We start from the raw sequence: 19364 nt of genomic DNA on the forward strand, positions 1-19364 counted from the left end.
CAGTATAAATACATATTCTGCTCCTGATCGGATTCACCCAGTATAAATACATATTCTGCTCCTGATCGGATTCACCCAGTATAAATACACATTCTGCTTCTGATCGGATTCACCCAGTATAAATACACATTCTGCTTCTGATCGGATTCACCCAGTATAAATACATATTCTGCTTCAGATCGGATTCACCCAGTATAAATACATATTCTGCTTCTGATCGGATTCACCCAGTATAAATACATATTCTGCTTCTGATCGGATTCACCCAGTATAAATACATATTCTGCTTCTGATCGGATTCACCCAGTATAAATACACATTCTGCTTCTGATCGGATTCACCCAGTATAAATACACATTCTGCTTCAGATCGGATTCACCCAGTATAAATACATATTCTGCTCCTGATCGGATTCACCCAGTATAAATACACATTCTGCTTCTGATCGGATTCACCCAGTATAAATACATATTCTGCTTCAGATCGGATTCACCCAGTATAAATACATATTCTGCTTCTGATCGGATTCACCCAGTACAAATACATATTCTGCTTCTGATCGGATTCACCCAGTATAAATACACATTCTGCTTCTGATCGGATTCACCCAGTATAAATACATATTCTGCTTCAGATCGGATTCACCCAGTATAAATACATATTCTGCTCCTGATCGGATTCACCCAGTATAAATACACATTCTGCTTCTGATCGGATTCACCCAGTATAAATACATATTCTGCTTCAGATCGGATTCACCCAGTATAAATACATATTCTGCTTCTGATCGGATTCACCCAGTACAAATACATATTCTGCTTCTGATCGGATTCACCCAGTATAAATACACATTCTGCTTCTGATCGGATTCACCCAGTATAAATACATATTCTGCTTCAGATCGGATTCACCCAGTATAAATACACATTCTGCTTCTGATCGGATTCACCCAGTATAAATACATATTCTGCTTCTGATCGGATTCACCCAGTATAAATACACATTCTGCTTCTGATCGGATTCACCCAGTATAAATACATATTCTGCTTCAGATCGGATTCACCCAGTATAAATACACATTCTGCTTCTGATCGGATTCACCCAGTATAAATACATATTCTGCTTCAGATCGGATTAACCCAGTATAAATACATATTCTGCTTCAGATCGGATTCACCCAGTATAAATACATATTCTGCTTCTGATCGGATTCACCCAGTACAAATACATATTCTGCTTCTGATCGGATTCACCCAGTATAAATACACATTCTGCTTCTGATCGGATTCACCCAGTATAAATACATATTCTGCTTCAGATCGGATTCACCCAGTATAAATACACATTCTGCTTCTGATCGGATTCACCCAGTATAAATACATATTCTGCTTCTGATCGGATTCACCCAGTATAAATACACATTCTGCTTCTGATCGGATTCACCCAGTATAAATACATATTCTGCTTCAGATCGGATTCACCCAGTATAAATACACATTCTGCTTCTGATCGGATTCACCCAGTATAAATACATATTCTGCTTCAGATCGGATTCACCCAGTATAAATACATATTCTGCTTCAGATCGGATTCACCCAGTATAAATACATATTCTGCTTCTGATCGGATTCACCCAGTATAAATACATATTCTGCTTCTGATCGGATTCACCCAGTATAAATACATATTCTGCTCCTGATCGGATTCACCCAGTATAAATACATATTCTGCTTCTGATCGGATTCACCCAGTATAAATACATATTCTGCTTCTGATCGGATTCACCCAGTATAAATACATATTCTGCTTCTGATCGGATTCACCCAGTATAAATACATATTCTGCTTCTGATCGGATTCACCCAGTATAAATACACATTCTGCTTCTGATCGGATTCACCCAGTATAAATACATATTCTGCTTCAGATCGGATTCACCCAGTATAAATACACATTCTGCTTCTGATCGGATTCACCCAGTATAAATACATATTCTGCTTCTGATCGGATTCACCCAGTATAAATACATATTCTGCTTCAGATCGGATTCACCCAGTATAAATACACATTCTGCTTCTGATCGGATTCACCCAGTATAAATACACATTCTGCTTCTGATCGGATTCACCCAGTATAAATACACATTCTGCTTCTGATCGGATTCACCCAGTATAAATACATATTCTGCTTCAGATCGGATTCACCCAGTATAAATACACATTCTGCTTCTGATCGGATTCACCCAGTATAAATACATATTCTGCTTCAGATCGGATTCACCCAGTATAAATACATATTCTGCTTCAGATCGGATTCACCCAGTATAAATACATATTCTGCTTCTGATCGGATTCACCCAGTATAAATACATATTCTGCTTCTGATCGGATTCACCCAGTATAAATACATATTCTGCTTCTGATCGGATTCACCCAGTATAAATACATATTCTGCTTCTGATCGGATTCACCCAGTATAAATACACATTCTGCTTCTGATCGGATTCACCCAGTATAAATACATATTCTGCTTCAGATCGGATTCACCCAGTATAAATACACATTCTGCTTCTGATCGGATTCACCCAGTATAAATACATATTCTGCTTCTGATCGGATTCACCCAGTATAAATACATATTCTGCTTCAGATCGGATTCACCCAGTATAAATACACATTCTGCTTCTGATCGGATTCACCCAGTATAAATACACATTCTGCTTCTGATCGGATTCACCCAGTATAAATACATATTCTGCTTCTGATCGGATTCACCCAGTATAAATACACATTCTGCTCCTGATCGGATTCACCCAGTATAAATACACATTCTGCTTCTGATCGGATTCACCCAGTATAAATACACATTCTGCTCCTGATCGGATTCACCCAGTATAAATACACATTCTGCTTCTGATCGGATTCACCCAGTATAAATACATATTCTGCTTCAGATCGGATTCACCCAGTATAAATACATATTCTGCTTCTGATCGGATTCACCCAGTATAAATACACATTCTGCTCCTGATCGTGGCTCACCTGACAAGTTTCGTCGTCCTCCTCCTCCTGTCGTTACTGACCAAGCGGTGATTGGCGAGCTCTGTGCGCGTCGTGGCATTTGCGATTCCTGCAGAGCAAGTGAGGTGTGGAGACGCGGGTTGAGGGTGTGGAGGAGGATAAAAAAAAAACGCAAAGCATTTAAGTCTCCTCGGCCGCCACCCCTCGTGTTCAGGTGATGATGCCCTGAAGCCGACGGGGAGGGGGTGGGGGTGCTTTCAACCTATGGCAAGCGGCTCACATTTCACTTGCACAGCAGTCAATGGTGCAACCACGGCAGGGCGCTATCCAACATACGCAGTTTTGAGGCCGCACAACGTGAACATTGCGTGTGTTTTGGTTGTTGTTGGTGTGCACTCGTGGGGTGTTGAGGTTGGGCATGGGACGGCACACGAGGGGGTGGTTGGCCAGCACCACGCCCGGCCGCCTTTGTCTCCCCAGTTGCGACGTTTACACACTCATTTGAGGCTGAGTCGACCTAGGGGAAGCCCCAGGACCGGTTCAGACAATCGTCACCGGTGTTGGCCGTGAGCAGGGATCGAACTCGGGTGGCCAGGTTCGCAGCGCAGTGCGCTAACCGCTTCACCACCGCTCCCCACATAGGTGCACCCACACACACAAACAATACACAAACAACAGTTTCAACTAGCGCTGACTGGCGCCGACTGGTGCCAAAGTGCGCATCGGGGTCCCCGACCCTCTTACATTTTCCAAATGTTGCAGTTCGCTTTATTACCGCCTGCAGGTGGGGGAAACAACGCGGTCCAGGCTCCTTTGACGAGTGTAATGGGGAGCGGTGGCGCAGTGGTTAGCGCGATGTACGATTATTCTTTTTTTGACCAGGTAAGACCTACTGAGCTTATAGCAGCTCTCTTTTTCAGAAGCGACCTGGGCCACAAATGATAGCCCGACGAAGTGTATTGTCACGTGGTCATTTATTGCAGCAAAATTCTCGAAACGCAAGTGGATTCTAAAGGTGAAGACCGGAGGCCCCGGCGACCCGAGTTCGATTCCCGCTCATGGCGAACACCAGGGACGATTGTCTGAACCGGTCCTGGGCCTCCACTAGGTCGACTCAGCCTCAAATTAGTATCTGGTGCGGTGTGTAAACATCGCCCCTGGGGAGACAAAGGCGGCCGTGCGTGGCGCTGGCCACCCACCCCCTCGTGTGCCGTGCCGGCCTTCACAGGTGGTCGATAACAGCGCTTGTCCCAACAACCTGTTACAGGCTACAGGAGGGGTCGGTGAGTGTCCACTCCGTCTTAAAAAAGTGTACCTGCTGCAGTGTGTGTGTGTAATCCTGAGCACCACCAGTCTGTCTAGGCACATGGTCAACCTCTGACATTGGTGTTCGTTTATATACGTAGTCGAGTAACGCGCGTGGGGTCTTGCAAACAGTGTGCATGCACGTGTGAGCCGCGGACAGTGAGGTCACATCAGGGCGAACAGGAGCTGTGGGAGAAAGCAACGCTAGCGAGCAGAGGTCGCAAACGGGTTTTGATTCCTTACCCGTACCCGTACCCGGCCGCACCAGGGTCGCAAACGGGTACCCGTACCCTACCCGATACCTGGCTACCTGTACCCGGCCGGGTATCGGGTAGGGTACGGGTATCGGGTACCCGATTGCGACCTCTGGGATGAAGCCATGTTGCAGGCGCTGGTGGGTTCATTCTAGGAACTTGAATTGTGAGAAGAGACGAGACGTTGGGAAATTAGTGACAAACGGTGACTCACCAGTGACTCACGGCCTACACGTACCTGTACCCAGCCGCACCAGGGTTGCAAACGGGTACCCGTACCCAGCCGGGTATTGGGTAGGGTACGGGTATCGGGTACCCGATTGCGACCTCTGCTAGCGAGAGAGACAGGGCCAATTAAGATGCAGAGCCGTGATTGGTTGGCTGCAAATGCAGGCGCGGAGTAGGCACCTCGGAGTCTGCAGATTGAGGCGATAGCAGCGGACGCGCCATGTGCGGGAGGAGGACGCCAGCTTAATTCGGGCGTTTAATGAGGAGGATAAACACGGAACGGGTGAGGCAGTGGAGTTAAGTTGGTCGGAGTGAAGAGAAGAGGAGAGACGAGAGAGGTCCGGGGCCCGCGCTCCACACCTCTTCCTCTCCAGCGGTGATGGCTGATCCCCCACTGGAGGCAAGGGCGAGGTTGGAGAGGCGAGGGCAGACAGGCTAGCAGTAGAGAGGCTAGCAGTAGAGGCGAGCAGTAGACAGGCTAGCGGTAGAGAGGCTAGCGGTAGAGAGGCTAGCGGTAGAGAGGCTAGCGGTAGAGAGGCTAGCGGTAGAGAGGCTAGCGGTAGAGAGGCTAGCGGTAGAGAGGCTAGCAGTAGAGAGGCTAGCAGTAGAGAGGCTAGCAGTAGAGAGGCTAGCAGTAGAGAGGCTAGCAGAGGGTATAGTGGAAGGCTAGCAGTGGAGAAGCTAGCAGAGTGTATAGTGAGAGGCGAGCAGTGGAGAAGCTAGGAGATAGAGAAAGCAGGCAAGCAGTAGAGAGTCTAGGAGAGTGAGAGAGAGAACAGGCTAGGAGTGGAGAGAGCGGAATGAGCGAAGCGGGCGAGTTGCGACGGAGTTACGGGGTGTTGGACGCGAGGAGTTCTGTTCAATAAAAAGTGACAAAGGAGAAAAATAAGTTGTCCGCGTGAAATAAAAACACTACATATATGCAATGCCCAGTAGTGCATCGATGAAATGCTCGATTTTTTACAATGCCAATGAAAAGATGATCAAAAATCATTGGATAACAGGGCATTTTTCAACAGAGTTCCACAGTATCGCCGTTTACGTTAAATTGCAAGTTTGTGTGTTCACGCAGAACAACTGCATGGCACATTTCACAATTAACCGCTTGTTTACTTCACGAAGTATGAAATAGCAAATGCATTACACCACCATACGCAAACAACAGTATTATTGCACATGGCAGTGTTTTTAAATGAACGAAAATACCCTGTGAATGAATGACATTCATGGAAATAAATCTAAACAAGGAAATAATCATAACTACAATCCTGGTATGCGAGTTCAAATTACAATAAGACGTTTTCATTTCAACTCGGCATATTAATTAAATGCCCATGAATTGAATTGCGCATTAACACATTCCTGCGGAGGGAGCTGGTAGGAACGTTGGGTTGCTCGGTCAATGGCCAGGGTCAACGGCGGCGTGGTGTATTCCACAAATATGCCCGACTGTGAGGGCGGGCACAAGCCGGCGTGAGTAGGTTAAACGTTGAGTTTTATAAGGGCACCACGGGGTGACCAGCCCCTCCCCACCCAGCCCCACCCCTCCCACCCCCACCCTCCCCACCCAGCCCCTCCCCACCCTCCCCACCCAGCCTCTCCCCACCCTCCCCATCCAGCCCCTCCCCACTCTCCCCACCCAGCCTCTCCCCACCCTCCCCATCCAGCCCCTCCCCACCCGGCCCACCCAGCCCCTCCCCACCCAGCCCCACCCTCCCCACCCAGCCCCTCCCCTCCCCACCCTCCCCACCCATCCCCTCCCTGCACGACGGACGGACACAATAATCCCCTGTGGGCTGGTGGAACCAGTGGGTTCCTACCAGTATAACGCAACTATCCGAAATGTAACACTCCAATCACGCTAGTTAATCTCTCGAGTAATTCTGATTTGAGTAATTATCCCCGTAGCAAACTGTAAATGACTTAGAGACCGGGAGGGCAGGCTCAGCATGCGAAGGTGGCGAGTTCAAATCCTGGTTGGACGTTCACTCGGCCCATCATTACTTTCTGTGCGTTATTAAAATGAGTAGTTACCACTGGTTACCCGATGGATATTACTCGCACCTGCCATAGGAATGTGGAATTTCCACGAGTAACTCATGGCTGTAAATGGCACAAGAGCACAGCACCAATACAAGTTGCCCAAGTTACACGAGACCATGATTATGAACTAACAGTGTAAAACATCAAAAGGTTCAACAACCAGAACAACTCATCGAAAAGCCTAAGTAGTAGTAGGAGAAACATTCCAATTCATCCTTCCCTGCTGCCTAAAATTATGTCTTTGCATTATTTAGTTTACAATGAAATACAGTATTATCGGACAGATCTTTGTTTGAACCACAGGTCTGGAATTAGTTGTCTCAAATATGCCCACTCACCCCGATATTAATAGAAGACGGTGATGCAATGTTTTAGGTTTAAACATCATAACAAGTGTTGAATGCACCTCCGAGCTACTTTACATGTTGCAAACATACAATAGCGATGGCTTTACCTTGATTTAGCCAAGTGTAAAGCCCTCTGCAACGAAGCGTGGCGATGGTTGCCTGGGTAACGATACCCACAGGGTTATTATTAGCGTTCCACAATTAAGCCGTAGCATGAGACTCAATTGCCCAGGAATATCCTCGATCTCGTGAGCTAAGCAGGCTTCTGAGCCACCTCATTGGTGAGCAAAGGGCAGTTCCGGCCAAATCAACTCTTGTATCGTAACCAAGCTTCCCTATCTAATTCAAATATGGGTCTCTCTCCCTGCAAGCTGCTTGGTGCTCCACGATGGCGAGATGTTAACTACCTCGCCGGGTATGCAGGAGGTCGTGGTTTCGATACCGACCCCGTGACGCCTGCTGTATATTTGGAGTTTGCGTGTTCTCCCCGTGGTGGTGGTGGTGTGGATTTTTCTCCAGGTCATCCAGGTTTTTCATTCCAAATACCACATTTAGAAGAATCAACATCACGCGTTGAAGAGTATTTGGCTGCTATACATTTCCACGCGACGATAAGCCACTTCGTTGAGCTATCATTTGTGGGTAGTCAGGTCGTTTCTGAAAAAGCGCCATATAACACAGTGGACCTTAGCTGGTAATTAAAACTACTTATTTAAAAAACACGCTTTAATGAAATGTACCGTACTAGTAATGGCAGAACTCCACGACTCCATCAAGTGGCCCCGAAGCTTGCCAGAACGTAAGGGGCCGTGGTGATTTACAGCCAACGTCAGTTGAGCGTGGACAATTAGACCCAAGGCTTTACATAACATATAAAAAAGATGGTTTAAAATTATTATTTTTAAATGATAGAATATAGTATTGTCATCAGTATGACATAAATATACCAAGTTTGCAGTCGATACCACATTGAGAAGTGTGTTAAAATTGAGTTACAAGATTTCAGGATACGACAACAACAGACAAAATGAGTTAAATAAAAGCATGTTAAAAGATTGTTTACAAATTTTAAATTTTATGATATAATATAGCATTGTCATCAGTAAGACATAAGTATACCAAGTTTGCAGTCGATACCACATTGGGAAGTGGGTTAACATTGAGTTACAAGATTTGAGGATACGACAACAACACACAGAATGAGTTAAATAAAAGCGTGTTAAAAGATTGTTTACAAATTTTTATGATAGAATATAGTATTGTCATCAGTAAGACATAAGTATACGAAGTTTGCAGTCGATACCACATTGGGAAGTGGGTTAAACTTGCGTTACAATATTTGAGGATACGACGACAACAACAACAGACAGTGAGTTAATAGAAAGCGTGTAAAAATATTGTTTAAAAATCTATTTTTTTTATGATAGAATATAGTATTGCCATCAGTATGACATAAGTATACCAAGTTTTCGGTTGATACCACATTGGGAAGTGGGTTAAAATTGAGTTACAAGATTTGAGGATACGACAACAACAGACAGAGTGAGTTAAATTTTGATTTAAAGCTTTCGTGACTGCGGGGATTTATATTCTTGGTTCTTTCGGTAAAGTCACGTAGAAGGGAAATAATAAAAATATAAAAGAATAAAAATTATCACGACGTTTCGATTGCAACACAAGCAATCATCATCAGGTGTGAAATCCACAGCAAGAAAAAGTGGCAGAAATTTTGAAAAAAGTGGCGCCACTTTTTTCAAATTTTCTTGCTGTGGATTTCACACCTGATGATGATTGCTTGTGTTGCAGTCGAAACGTCGTGAGAATTCTTATTGTTTCATATTTTGATTATTTTATTATTAATCAAAATATGTGACTTTACCGAAAGAACCAAGAATATAGAGTGAGTTAAATAAAAGCGTGTAAAAATACAAAAAAGTTCACACAGTCCACATTGTACCAATATCCCCGTGTCGGCCTTCACCGGGTTCAACTAGCCAACAACAGCAGCAACTTGCTGCTGAAGGCGTCATGGGCCAATCTTTGTCTTCTTGGTTCTTTCGGTAAAGTCACGTAGAAGGAAAATAATAAAATAATAAAATAAAACATAATAAAATAATTCTCACGCCTTTTCGGCCACAACGCAAGCAGCCGTCTTCAGGTGGAGAACAGGTCTGTCAGACTCTGCCTTCTCGACAGACCTGTTCTCCACCTGAAGACGGCTGCTTGCGTTGTGGCCGAAACGTCGTGAGAATTATTTATAATGTTTTATTTTATTATTGTATTATTTTCCTTCTACGTGACTTTACCGAAAGAACCAAGAAGATGAATCCCTGCAGTCACGAAAGCTTTAAATCGAAACTTTGTCTTTGTGTTATGACCTTGAAAAGGGGCACTAGCAGGACAATCATTAAGAAGGGTCAGAATGGCAGGATATATGTCTTAAACATTTTCCTTGTGTATGTGGCATTTGCCAGCGTGATCTGTGGCACCAACATGATCACAAAGTGCAAGAACACTTTTCAAGTACTGTACAACAATGAATTCAACATAATTAATCCGAGCAAAAATAAATCATTGTTCACAGTGGTAAGCCAGTAACAAAGAGGAACACGCAGAGGTATTTTTATGATCAACGTTAAGAAATCTCAAAATCTGGTTTATTTTGTAGCATTATCCTTAACGCAATGCAACAAACCAAACGCCCCCGATGGCACATCGATTAATTATCATCGATTTAGCAGCACGTATCGACATTAGTAATTTAAAAGGAAGAAATAAAACGGGCAGTGTAAAAAAAAAAGTTGAACTCGTGATAATTATGAAATAAAAGGTGAAATGTACGATTTGTCGCGGAGACTCGAGGGTTGTTCGATTGTGCAAATCGATCCCTAGGATCAAAGGGATTAAACAAATGAAGAGACGGGGAAGATGATCGCGTGTATTGGAGAAGACAGCGCAAGGTCTGGGGACACTGCAGGAAATGTTGAGAATCGGAACTCGTGGACACGTCGCTTGATATGGTCGTGGCAGCAGTCGAGGAATGAATCACGTGAGTGGAAGAGCAGTCGGGGAATGAATAACAACGTGAGTGGAAAAGCAGTGGAGGAATGAATAACGTGAGTGGGAGAGCAGTCGGGGAATGAATAACAACGTGAGTGGCACAGCAGTCGAGGAATGAATAACGTCGTGAGTGGGAGAGCAGTCGGGGAATGAATAACGTGAGTGACACAGCAGTCGAGGAATGCATAACGTCGTGAGTGGCAGAGCAGTCGGGGAATGAATAACGTGAGTGGAACAGCAGTCGAGGAATGAATAACGTGAGTGGCACAGCAGTGGAGGAATGAATAACGTGAGTGACAGAGCAGTCGAAGAATGAATAACGTGAGTGGCACAGCAGTCGGGGAATGAATAACAACGTGAGTGAGAGCAGTCGGGGAATGAATAACGTGAGTGGAACAGCAGTCGGGGAATGAATAACGTGAGTGGCACAGCAGTGGAGGAATGAATAACAACGTGAGCTGCAGAGCAGTCGGGGAATTAATAACGTGAATGACAGAGCAGTCGGGGAATGAATAAAAACGTGAGTGACAGAGCAGTCGAGGAATGAATAACGTGAGTGACAGAGCAGTCGAGGAATGAATAACGGGAGTGGCAGAGCAGTCGAGGAATGAAACGCGTTCCTAGGGGAGATATATTCCAAGCGAGTTAAGAGGGAGCGATGGGGATCACCTGGTGTGCAGCAGCGTGGTGGTGGCGCCGTGACGGCTTGTTGGTTGGTTGGCGGTGGAGGTCTTAATCCAGCAGTGGATTGAACACGGCGAATGACGGTGGTGAAACACAAATCAAACTCAAGCGTGATCCGTGACAGAAACCCGCGGCAGCACGTGTCGATGACACAGGCCCCGTGCCAATCCCGGATACAACGCGGGATTAGAAACCCGCGGATGTCTTTAGAAATCCGCGGAAGTCTTTAGAAATCCGCGGCAGCACGTGTCGATGACATAGGGCCGGTGCCAATCCCGGATACAACACGGGATTAGAAACCCGCGGAAGTTTTTAGAAATCCGCGGCAGCACGTGTCGATGACATAGGCCCGGTGCCAATCCCGGATACAACGCGGGATTAGAAACCCGCGGAAGTCTTTAGAAATCCGCGGCAGCACACAGCACGTGTAGACACAGGTCCGGTGACAATCCCGGAAACACGGGATTAGAAATCCGCGGAAGTTCTCAGAAATCCGCGGCAGCACGTGTCGATGACACAGGACCCGTGCCAACACCAGATGCAACGCGGGATTAGAAACCCGCAGAATATTCCGCGTGCCATCGCACACACGAGTGGCGGCGACAAGCCGCGTTGCTTTATCGCCCGCATGCCCGTTCCAAAATTGGACGCGAACAATGGCCAAAATCGCCGCGACGTTGCTCAACGAACGCTACGCTCTTGACAAACTCAACGCAGCGTCTTCACGCGCGTGACACCACCACCACCACCAACAACAACCTCGCAGTGTTAACGCTTCCAAACAACAACGTGACCGAGCCGCAAGACGCCGCTTGATTGGTGAAGTGAAGCCAATTTCTGTGACGCCATCAGCTCAACATATAATGGCGGCCATCTTACATGGGGGGTGGTGTTGTCTACAACGTTGTGGCGGGGCGGGGGAGGGGGCGAGGGATCGTCCCGTGTCGATGACGTCATCCAGCGTTATTTAATACCCCTCCCCCTTGGTAAGATGGCGGCGCGCTGCACACGTTACTGACCACGTGTCGGCAGCGTGGTGGTGGTGGGGGGGTAGTGAGAGACACGTGGTGGTGGGTGGTGGTGCTGGGTGGGGAGTTCCATTTGCCGGGAGCGAGCGAGAGAGGCAGCAGCAGGGTTAGAGAAACGGAGGCCATGGGGGTGATGAGCGTGGACGAGGAGCCGAGTGGAGTTCGCGTGGCGAGAAGCGGCGGCAGCAGGCTCGTCTTCAGGAGGCCCGTCTTCACGAACGACGGAAAGTGAGCGCCGTTGCAAAATTAACGATAATGGTTTTATTGTTTTACTTGTCTGTGTGTTTTAAGTTTGCAGGGGATCCGGTTGAGCGGCGAGGCTTTTGAGAACACGTGCGCCCTGCGTGATATAGCTCGTTGCAGTGTCTGTGCCGTGGCGGGTTTACTCACGTTGAGATTAAACTTCGTCAGATTAATACTAATAATATAATTGGAAGTCAGGGGCGATCCGGTGCCATGTGAACCCATTATCGTCGTAAGCTATCCGCTACTTCTGCATGAAGGCCTACCAATAATTTAGTATGTCTACCGCTGAACGAAGGCCTACTCGGCGTTATTTTGAGCTGTGGTCTAGCACGGTAACCAATCCAGCATTAATTCTTCCCGTCATTTGTATTATACGTTATGGTCACTCCACTGATGAATTAAGGACTCTGTTAATATTAGTATCTTAAGCTACCGTCTATCCAATTGCCACTCCCTGGGTGAAGGCCTCACCATTTTTTATCAGAAGCTGTAATTATCCATTTCTGGATGAATGCCTCTCAGTATATATATTTGTTTAATCATAAGCTATGGTCTACCGATGCATTAAGGCCCTCTTCATCATAAGATGGGTTATTCACTGCTGGCTGAAGGCCTTTCCGTCGGAAACCAGTCTACTGTTGATGAAGGCCGCTACACGGTGCGGGTTTTTTTTTTAAATCATCAATTGACACACGAGTAGATGAAATCTTAATAAAAAATGACGAGCCATTGGGGGCCATCCATTTAGTAGGTTACGTAAAAATCTGTCAACTTGACGTCTCCCTCCCTGTACCCCCCTTCCTATACCCCCCCCCCTGTACCCCCCTCCCTGTACCTCCCTCCCTGTACCCCCCCCGTACTCCCCCCCCCCCTCCCTGTACCCCCCTCCCTGTACCTCCACCCCTCCCTGTACCCCCCTCCCTGTACCCCCCCCCCGTACCCCCCCCACCCCCCCCCCTCCCTGTACCCCCCCCGTACTCCCCCTCCCTGTACTCCACCCTGTACCCCCCCCCTCCTTGTACCTCCACCCCTCCCTGTACCCCCCCTCCCTGTACCCTCCCCCCATACTCCCACCCCCTCCCTGTACCCCCTCCGTACTCCCCCCCCCTCCCTGTACTCCCCCCTGTACCTCCACCCCTCCCTGTACCCTCCCCCCATACTCCCACCCCCTCCCTGTACTCCCCCCTGTACCCCCCCCTCCCTGTACCCCCCCCCGTCCCTGTACCCCCCCCGTACCCCCCCCCCCTCCCTGTACCCCCCCCGTACTCACCCCCCCCCTCCCTGTACTCCCCCCTGTACCTCCACCCCTCCCTGTACTCCCCCCCCCCCTCCCTGTACTCCCCCTTCCCGTACTCCCCCCCCTCCCCGTACTCCCCCTCCCTGTACTCCCCCCCCCCTCCCTGTACTCCCCCTTCCCGTACTCCCCCCCCTCCCCGTACTCCCCCCCCCCTCCCTGTATCCCCCCCTCCCTGTACCTCCACCCCTCCCTGTACCCCCCCTCCCTGTACCCCCCCGTACTCCCCCCCCCCCTCCCTGTACCCCCCCCCCGTACTCCCCCTCCCTGTACTCCACCCTGTACCCCCCCCTCCTTGTACCTCCACCCCTCCCTGTACCCCCCCTCCCTGTACCCTCCCCCCATACTCCCACCCCCTCCCTGTACCCCCTCCGTACTCCCCCCCCCCCTCCCTGTACTCCCCCCTGTACCTCCACCCCTCCCTGTACCCTCCCCCCATACTCCCACCTCCTCCCCTCCCTGTACTCGCCCCTGTACCCCCCCCCTCCCTGTACCCCCCCCCCCGTCCCTGTACCCCCCCCGTACCCCCCCCCCCTCCCTGTACCCCCCCCGTACTCACCCCCCCCTCCCTGTACTCCCCCCTGTACCTCCACCCCTCCCTGTACTCCCCCCCCCCCTCCCTGTACTCCCCCTTCCCGTACTCCCCCCCCTCCCCGTACTCCCCCTCCCTGTACTCCCCCTTCCCGTACTCCCCCCCCCCTCCCCGTACTCCCCCCCCCTCCCTGTATCCCCCCCTCCCTGTACCTCCACCCCTCCCTGTACTCCCCCGTACTCCCCCCCCTCCCTGTACCCCCCCCCCCGTACTCCCCCTCCCTGTACTCCCCACTGTACCCCCCCTCCCTGTACCTCCACCCCTCCCTGTACCCTCCCCCCATACTCCCACCCCCTCCCTGTACCCCCTCCGTACCCCCCCCCTCCCTGTACTCCCCCCTGTACCTCCACCCCTCCCTGTACTCCCCCCCCCCCCCCCCCCTCCCTGTACTCCCCGTACTCCCCCCCTCCCTGTACCCCCCCTCCCTGTACCCCCCCCTCCCTGTACCCCCCCCTCCCTGTACCCCCCTCCCTGTACCCCCCCCTCCCTGTACCCCCCTCCCTGTACCCCCCTCCCTGTACCCCCCCTCCCTGTACCCCCCCCCTCCCTGTACCCCCCCTCCCTGTACCCCCCCTCCCTGTACCCCCCCCTCCCTGTACCCCCCCTCCCTGTACCCCCCCCTGTACCCTGTACCTCCCCCTCCCTGTACTCCCCCCCCCCCCCTCCCTGTACTCCCCCCCCCCCTCCCTGTACTCCCCCCCCCTCCATGTACCCCCCCCCCCGAATCCTATAGAACGGCCGATATTTAATCCACGCAGAAACGATGAAGGATTAATGATATTAACGTCTTTAAGCAAACAGTCCACCACCGGACTATCTAACTCATTTGAAGGTCACCCCCCCCCGTTTCCTATGCGTACTTGCATTGTTAGTAGAGCCCCCCCCCATACGCAAGCGTACGCATTTAGGTTAACCCCCCTCCATGCGTACGTACTAAATGGATGGCCCCTTATCTTGTTTTGCTGAACGAACGGCTCACCGTCGTAGATGATCATCATCTAGCCGTTTTTTCTCCTGTTGGATTTAATGCGCCCCACGTAATCTTTGCGACGACGGTGTTCAAGGCCTCCTCTCAAGCACCTTTGAAGCCCGGGCAGGTTTTTGGGATATTGCCACAATCGAGATATTGCCACAGATCACTGATGCACCAAAACCCTCGCTTCCAAATCTCCGATCCGCCAACCCTCGTCCTCCAAAGTGCTGGATCAAGAGCAGTTTGCAGCCGTTTCAGGCTGTAAAACACACACTCTAAAAGCTTTCAATTAGCGCTCTTAAAAAATAAGGTGGCATATGGCATGTAATAACAATCATTAGATTAAATCGATTTCTTTAGAACGAGGTTATGACGTTGTTGGTGGCGAGGGCCCTTGTCCGGCAGTTGAATTGACCATGGACTAGTTAATAATATTATTCATAGAAGATCAAAGGCGCAGCCCTGCAATTGCTCGTGCCACTGCTGGCAGAATCGTCTCCACGAGGAGATCAAAACAGCCCCTCTAAAAACCTCTTGGTGCATGAAGTGCATGGGCTGTATGACCAGCTGTCCACCACAGCATTAACCATAGTGCCTTCTGTTCACTGTGCGTGCGCGATTACATTAGGAGTATTAGTTAGCGCACTGTGCTACGAACTTAGGGACGCGAATTTTAATTCCCGCTTGCAACCAACATCGGTGACGAATTTCTGTACCGGTCCAGAACCCTATCCGAGGTCACCTCGACCGTCGCTGAGTGCCTGGTGCGATGTGTAAAGATGGGGAGCGGCCGGGTGTGGTGTTGGCCACCCACCCTTCTCTTGTGCTGTGGCCAGCCTTGAGAGCGCCACGGTGGAGAGATGTTTACTACCTTGCCTGGTGTATCTAGGAGGTGTACAGCAGATCCCGACCCTTGTGCCTCTGTGTTTGGAATTTGCGCGTCTCTCTTCCCATGGTCGTGTGGATGCTTCTCTGGGTCCCTGGGTTTTTCGATTGCCATTTAGAATCAACATCACGCGTTTAGACGATTTGGCTGTTATAAATGGTGCACGTAATCGGCCACTTCGTTGAGCTATCATTTGTGGCCAGGTCGCTTCTGAAAAAGAGTTGTATAGGTCAGTGGGTTTTACCTGGTAAAATAAAAGTTTCGTTTTTCGATGCTCTAGCAGTGCTTGCCTCAACAGTGTTAAGGATATATTGGGGATATTCGTATTTTGTATATTAAGAGTAGCACGTGTCTGGATCGCGCCATGTGTGCAGGTATTTGCTGTGCGCATCGGGAGACGTCATCAAGGTGTTCAACACTGCAACGGGCGAGACCTTGCACGAGCTCACGGGACATGGACAACTCGTCACAGGAATCCAACTCAACCCCAACAACTACCTTCAGGTCCCTCAGCTCGTTTTAACCTGATCACCTAATTGGTACTTTGTTCAATCAAATAATTAGTACATTCGGTATTTGTGCAGTTCTTAACAGCCACGGCTATAAAAAAAGGCACCACTTTTCACAGACATAGTACCAGTTGACTCTTTTGCTGGTACATTGTAAAATTTGGATCATGAATTACATCTTGGGATCTTTGGCGTGAAATGAAAGCAGATGGCGCTTATTTCATAGTTGATACACACCGCAGTATTAACCAGGCCTGCCAGATTCGAACCGCGAGTCTGTGCACATGCGGCGAAAGCGCGACCACCCCCTATTACCACGTGAATGCTCGCACTTTGCTGGCACTCATAGTTTGCTCGTCAAGTCTCTTAACGTGTTTTAAATTATATGCTGTGCTTTGCAGGCTTACTCCAGCTCTGAAGATGGCACAATTAAGCTCTGGGATTACATGGATGGCATCCTGATTAAGGTATAGGAAACACTCAGTTATATTTTATCATTGTGCACACTTTCATGCATACTATTTGCTAAATATTATGAACATTTTTCACCTTTTGATAAATGCAGCAGCTTCTAAGCAGTTGTTGATATGGGTCTCTTAAGAACTTTGGTCGGAGGTCAAATCACCGTGCTCATCTGAGGTGTGGGGGAAGGACAACAAATTGAACACAAAAAGCTGTTTTAAAGAAATTAGCTTTCAATCTAGATCTTAAAGTGCATCGCTCCAGTGGCTTCTGAATATCGGAAGGAAGAGCAGTTCCAGACTGCTGCAGAAGCACATTTGAAAGCACGCGATGTAGTGACCATCTTTGTTCGATGGCGAGCGAGGATGACCCAGAACTCGCGTGTGGTGGTTTACGATTTGAGTCGAACGTCTTTTTTTTTACCAGACGTTCCTGGTGCATCGTCCCCTGCTAGCGCTCTTCACCTGTGTCACCACCCCCAGCCGCCTCTACGTCTTCAGCACCAAAGAGACCAACGGCTCCGGCACAGCTGTACCAGGTTTTTACCAACTTTCCAACTCCTCACGCACTCCCGCTTACACAGCGAGTCGTCGTTTAGCACGGCAGTAGATTCGTTTCTGAAAAGTGCCGCCCGCGTTCGGCGAAAACTATTTCCCCTTGAAATAATTTCGCGATAAAGTTTGCCGGGATACGATGTACTACTACTACTATGCACGCGCAAGGTGAGATGGCGGGACAAATACCTGAGGTTACGCCGCCGCATTACTATATCATTCCGCATACTGTATCGTACCACTTGGCCATGCAGCTCAAGTAAGTAGTTCGTCAGCGACCGCTCGGACACAGCGTTATAACGAGTTGATCTCTCCGCGTTATAACGTTATAGGCACAGTGCAATTTGCCCCATACCCCGCACCCCCCTATGGACAGCGCTGTACATAGTACGCCTTTAATGGGAAATAGCATGTTTTTTAATTAAATATTATTTTCGTGATTTTGAACTATTGTTCTTTCAGAAATAGATCGTCAGGAAAATGAGAATTTTCAGTGAATAAAACGAGCGAAAATCCCGACGGAACTATGTTTTAGCAAAATTGGACGATATTATCGCGGACCTTTAAGCTGTACGAGACTTGGTAGTGCCTGTCGTTTGGAGGAGGCGCGACCCTTACTCTGAAACCGTGGCGCCAGTAGGCCACACGTGGCTGGCCTGTGATGAGATGTGTACTCATGACCGGCTTCGGTCGGGATGAAACCACTTTAAGGATTTACCTGAGGCCAAGTCGCAAAGTGGCATTGAACAATATTTGCCAAACGGAATATTCGCTGACTTGTATCATAGTATCGCAGCGACCCTACTTGTAAAAGACATATACCCTTGTTTGTTTACATATCAGGATGAAAGTCACCCTATATCTGTTTAATGTTCATATTCCTGGAGCTTAGTTTCTTAATTTGTGCTGCATTCAATCTGGAGGGAAATAACGTTTGCGTTTTTTTTCAAGTCGTCATGTCATAGATGCGGTAACTTTTTGTTCTCGTTTTAATTCGTTCAGCTTTAGTAATAATGCTGACCCGTGTCGCTCCTTGCAAATTAAAGCTATCTTGGTCTCGTTGACGTTGACACCACCCCTGGTCAAATAAAGTAATCTCGAAGCCCTTAAACAACGGCCCGTGTCGCCTTGAGCAGGGAGGTTCCAGTTGTTGGCGCTCGCCGTTCCCAAGTCGCCGGAGGTGGAGGTAGAGGTGACGGAGTCCGATGAGGTCGTGGAGACGTCGGAGTGCTCTGAAAAATCCGTCTCGTTCAGCTGCCACGTGAGTGCCTCCCCCACCTGCGCCACAGCCCCCCCCCAACCCCCCCCCATCCCCGGTGGGTCATCGTGATGATCGTGGCTGTTGCCTCGAGTTCTCTTTATCCGTCTGTCTTCTGTTGTTTGTATTCTCCCTGCAGACGATTATCTTGCCACGCAGTCGGAATGACACGGAAAGTGTTTAATTAATTAGAAATTACAGCTCCGTTGCTTTTGTGGACCCCAAATTAGGACGCTCGTTAACGCGTGAGCTGAGATTTTGTTACCACCTGATGGTGATGCAGGAGGAACGTTGTGCCAAAGTGTTGAATTTAGTTTGCTTTCAACATTTCTGCTCATAAACGAATCAATTGGTGTATTTGTCTATGACCTGAAAACTTGATTTTATTGGCTATTTGAGACGGTGGAAGGTTACAGTTAGAAATTGACATCTTAGACGGTGATCTAACCCAAAATAAATTAAGTACGAATCATAATAGTGGTCGTGGAAGCCAGCATATAAAATCTGTCATCGTCGTGTGAAGGTCTTACGTAGTTGAACAAACAAAAAATCACAACGTATTTGTCAATAGTACTGTGGCCTTAAAAATAATATTAAAATATATAATAGGTGGCGTTTCGGG

At 48.6% G+C, this 19364-nt stretch overlaps 2 protein-coding genes across 4 annotated transcripts in view; one reads left to right on the top strand and one right to left on the bottom strand.

The window, feature by feature from the left end:
• LOC144938191 (solute carrier family 40 member 1-like) overlaps positions 1-11739 on the bottom strand; it is a 32237-nt gene extending 20498 nt beyond the window's left edge. For 2 of the 3 annotated variants that reach the window (XM_078865990.1, XM_078865989.1), the window contains exons 1-2: positions 10926-11739; positions 3041-3128 (exon numbers count right to left, since the gene is read on the bottom strand). The gene's annotated coding sequence lies outside the window, so the exon portion shown is untranslated. Of the gene's footprint in view, positions 1-3040; positions 3129-4986; positions 5224-10925 lie in introns of those variants that run through there. The other variant, XM_078865991.1, reaches the window with a different exon arrangement.
• A 296-nt stretch (positions 11740-12035) lies between these two features.
• The window catches only part of WDR75 (WD repeat domain 75), a 32379-nt gene continuing 25050 nt past the window's right edge, over positions 12036-19364 (top strand). The window contains exons 1-5 of the mRNA XM_078865993.1: positions 12036-12196; positions 16334-16463; positions 16870-16935; positions 17357-17468; positions 18621-18745. Of these exons, the coding sequence (XP_078722119.1) occupies positions 12093-12196; positions 16334-16463; positions 16870-16935; positions 17357-17468; positions 18621-18745 (537 nt within the window). The 5' untranslated portion in view covers positions 12036-12092. The remainder of the gene's footprint in view (positions 12197-16333; positions 16464-16869; positions 16936-17356; positions 17469-18620; positions 18746-19364) is intronic.

Source organism: Lampetra fluviatilis, chromosome 21 (assembly GCF_964198595.1).
Source record: "Lampetra fluviatilis chromosome 21, kcLamFluv1.1, whole genome shotgun sequence".
NCBI classification, from domain to species: Eukaryota; Metazoa; Chordata; class Hyperoartia; order Petromyzontiformes; family Petromyzontidae; genus Lampetra; species Lampetra fluviatilis.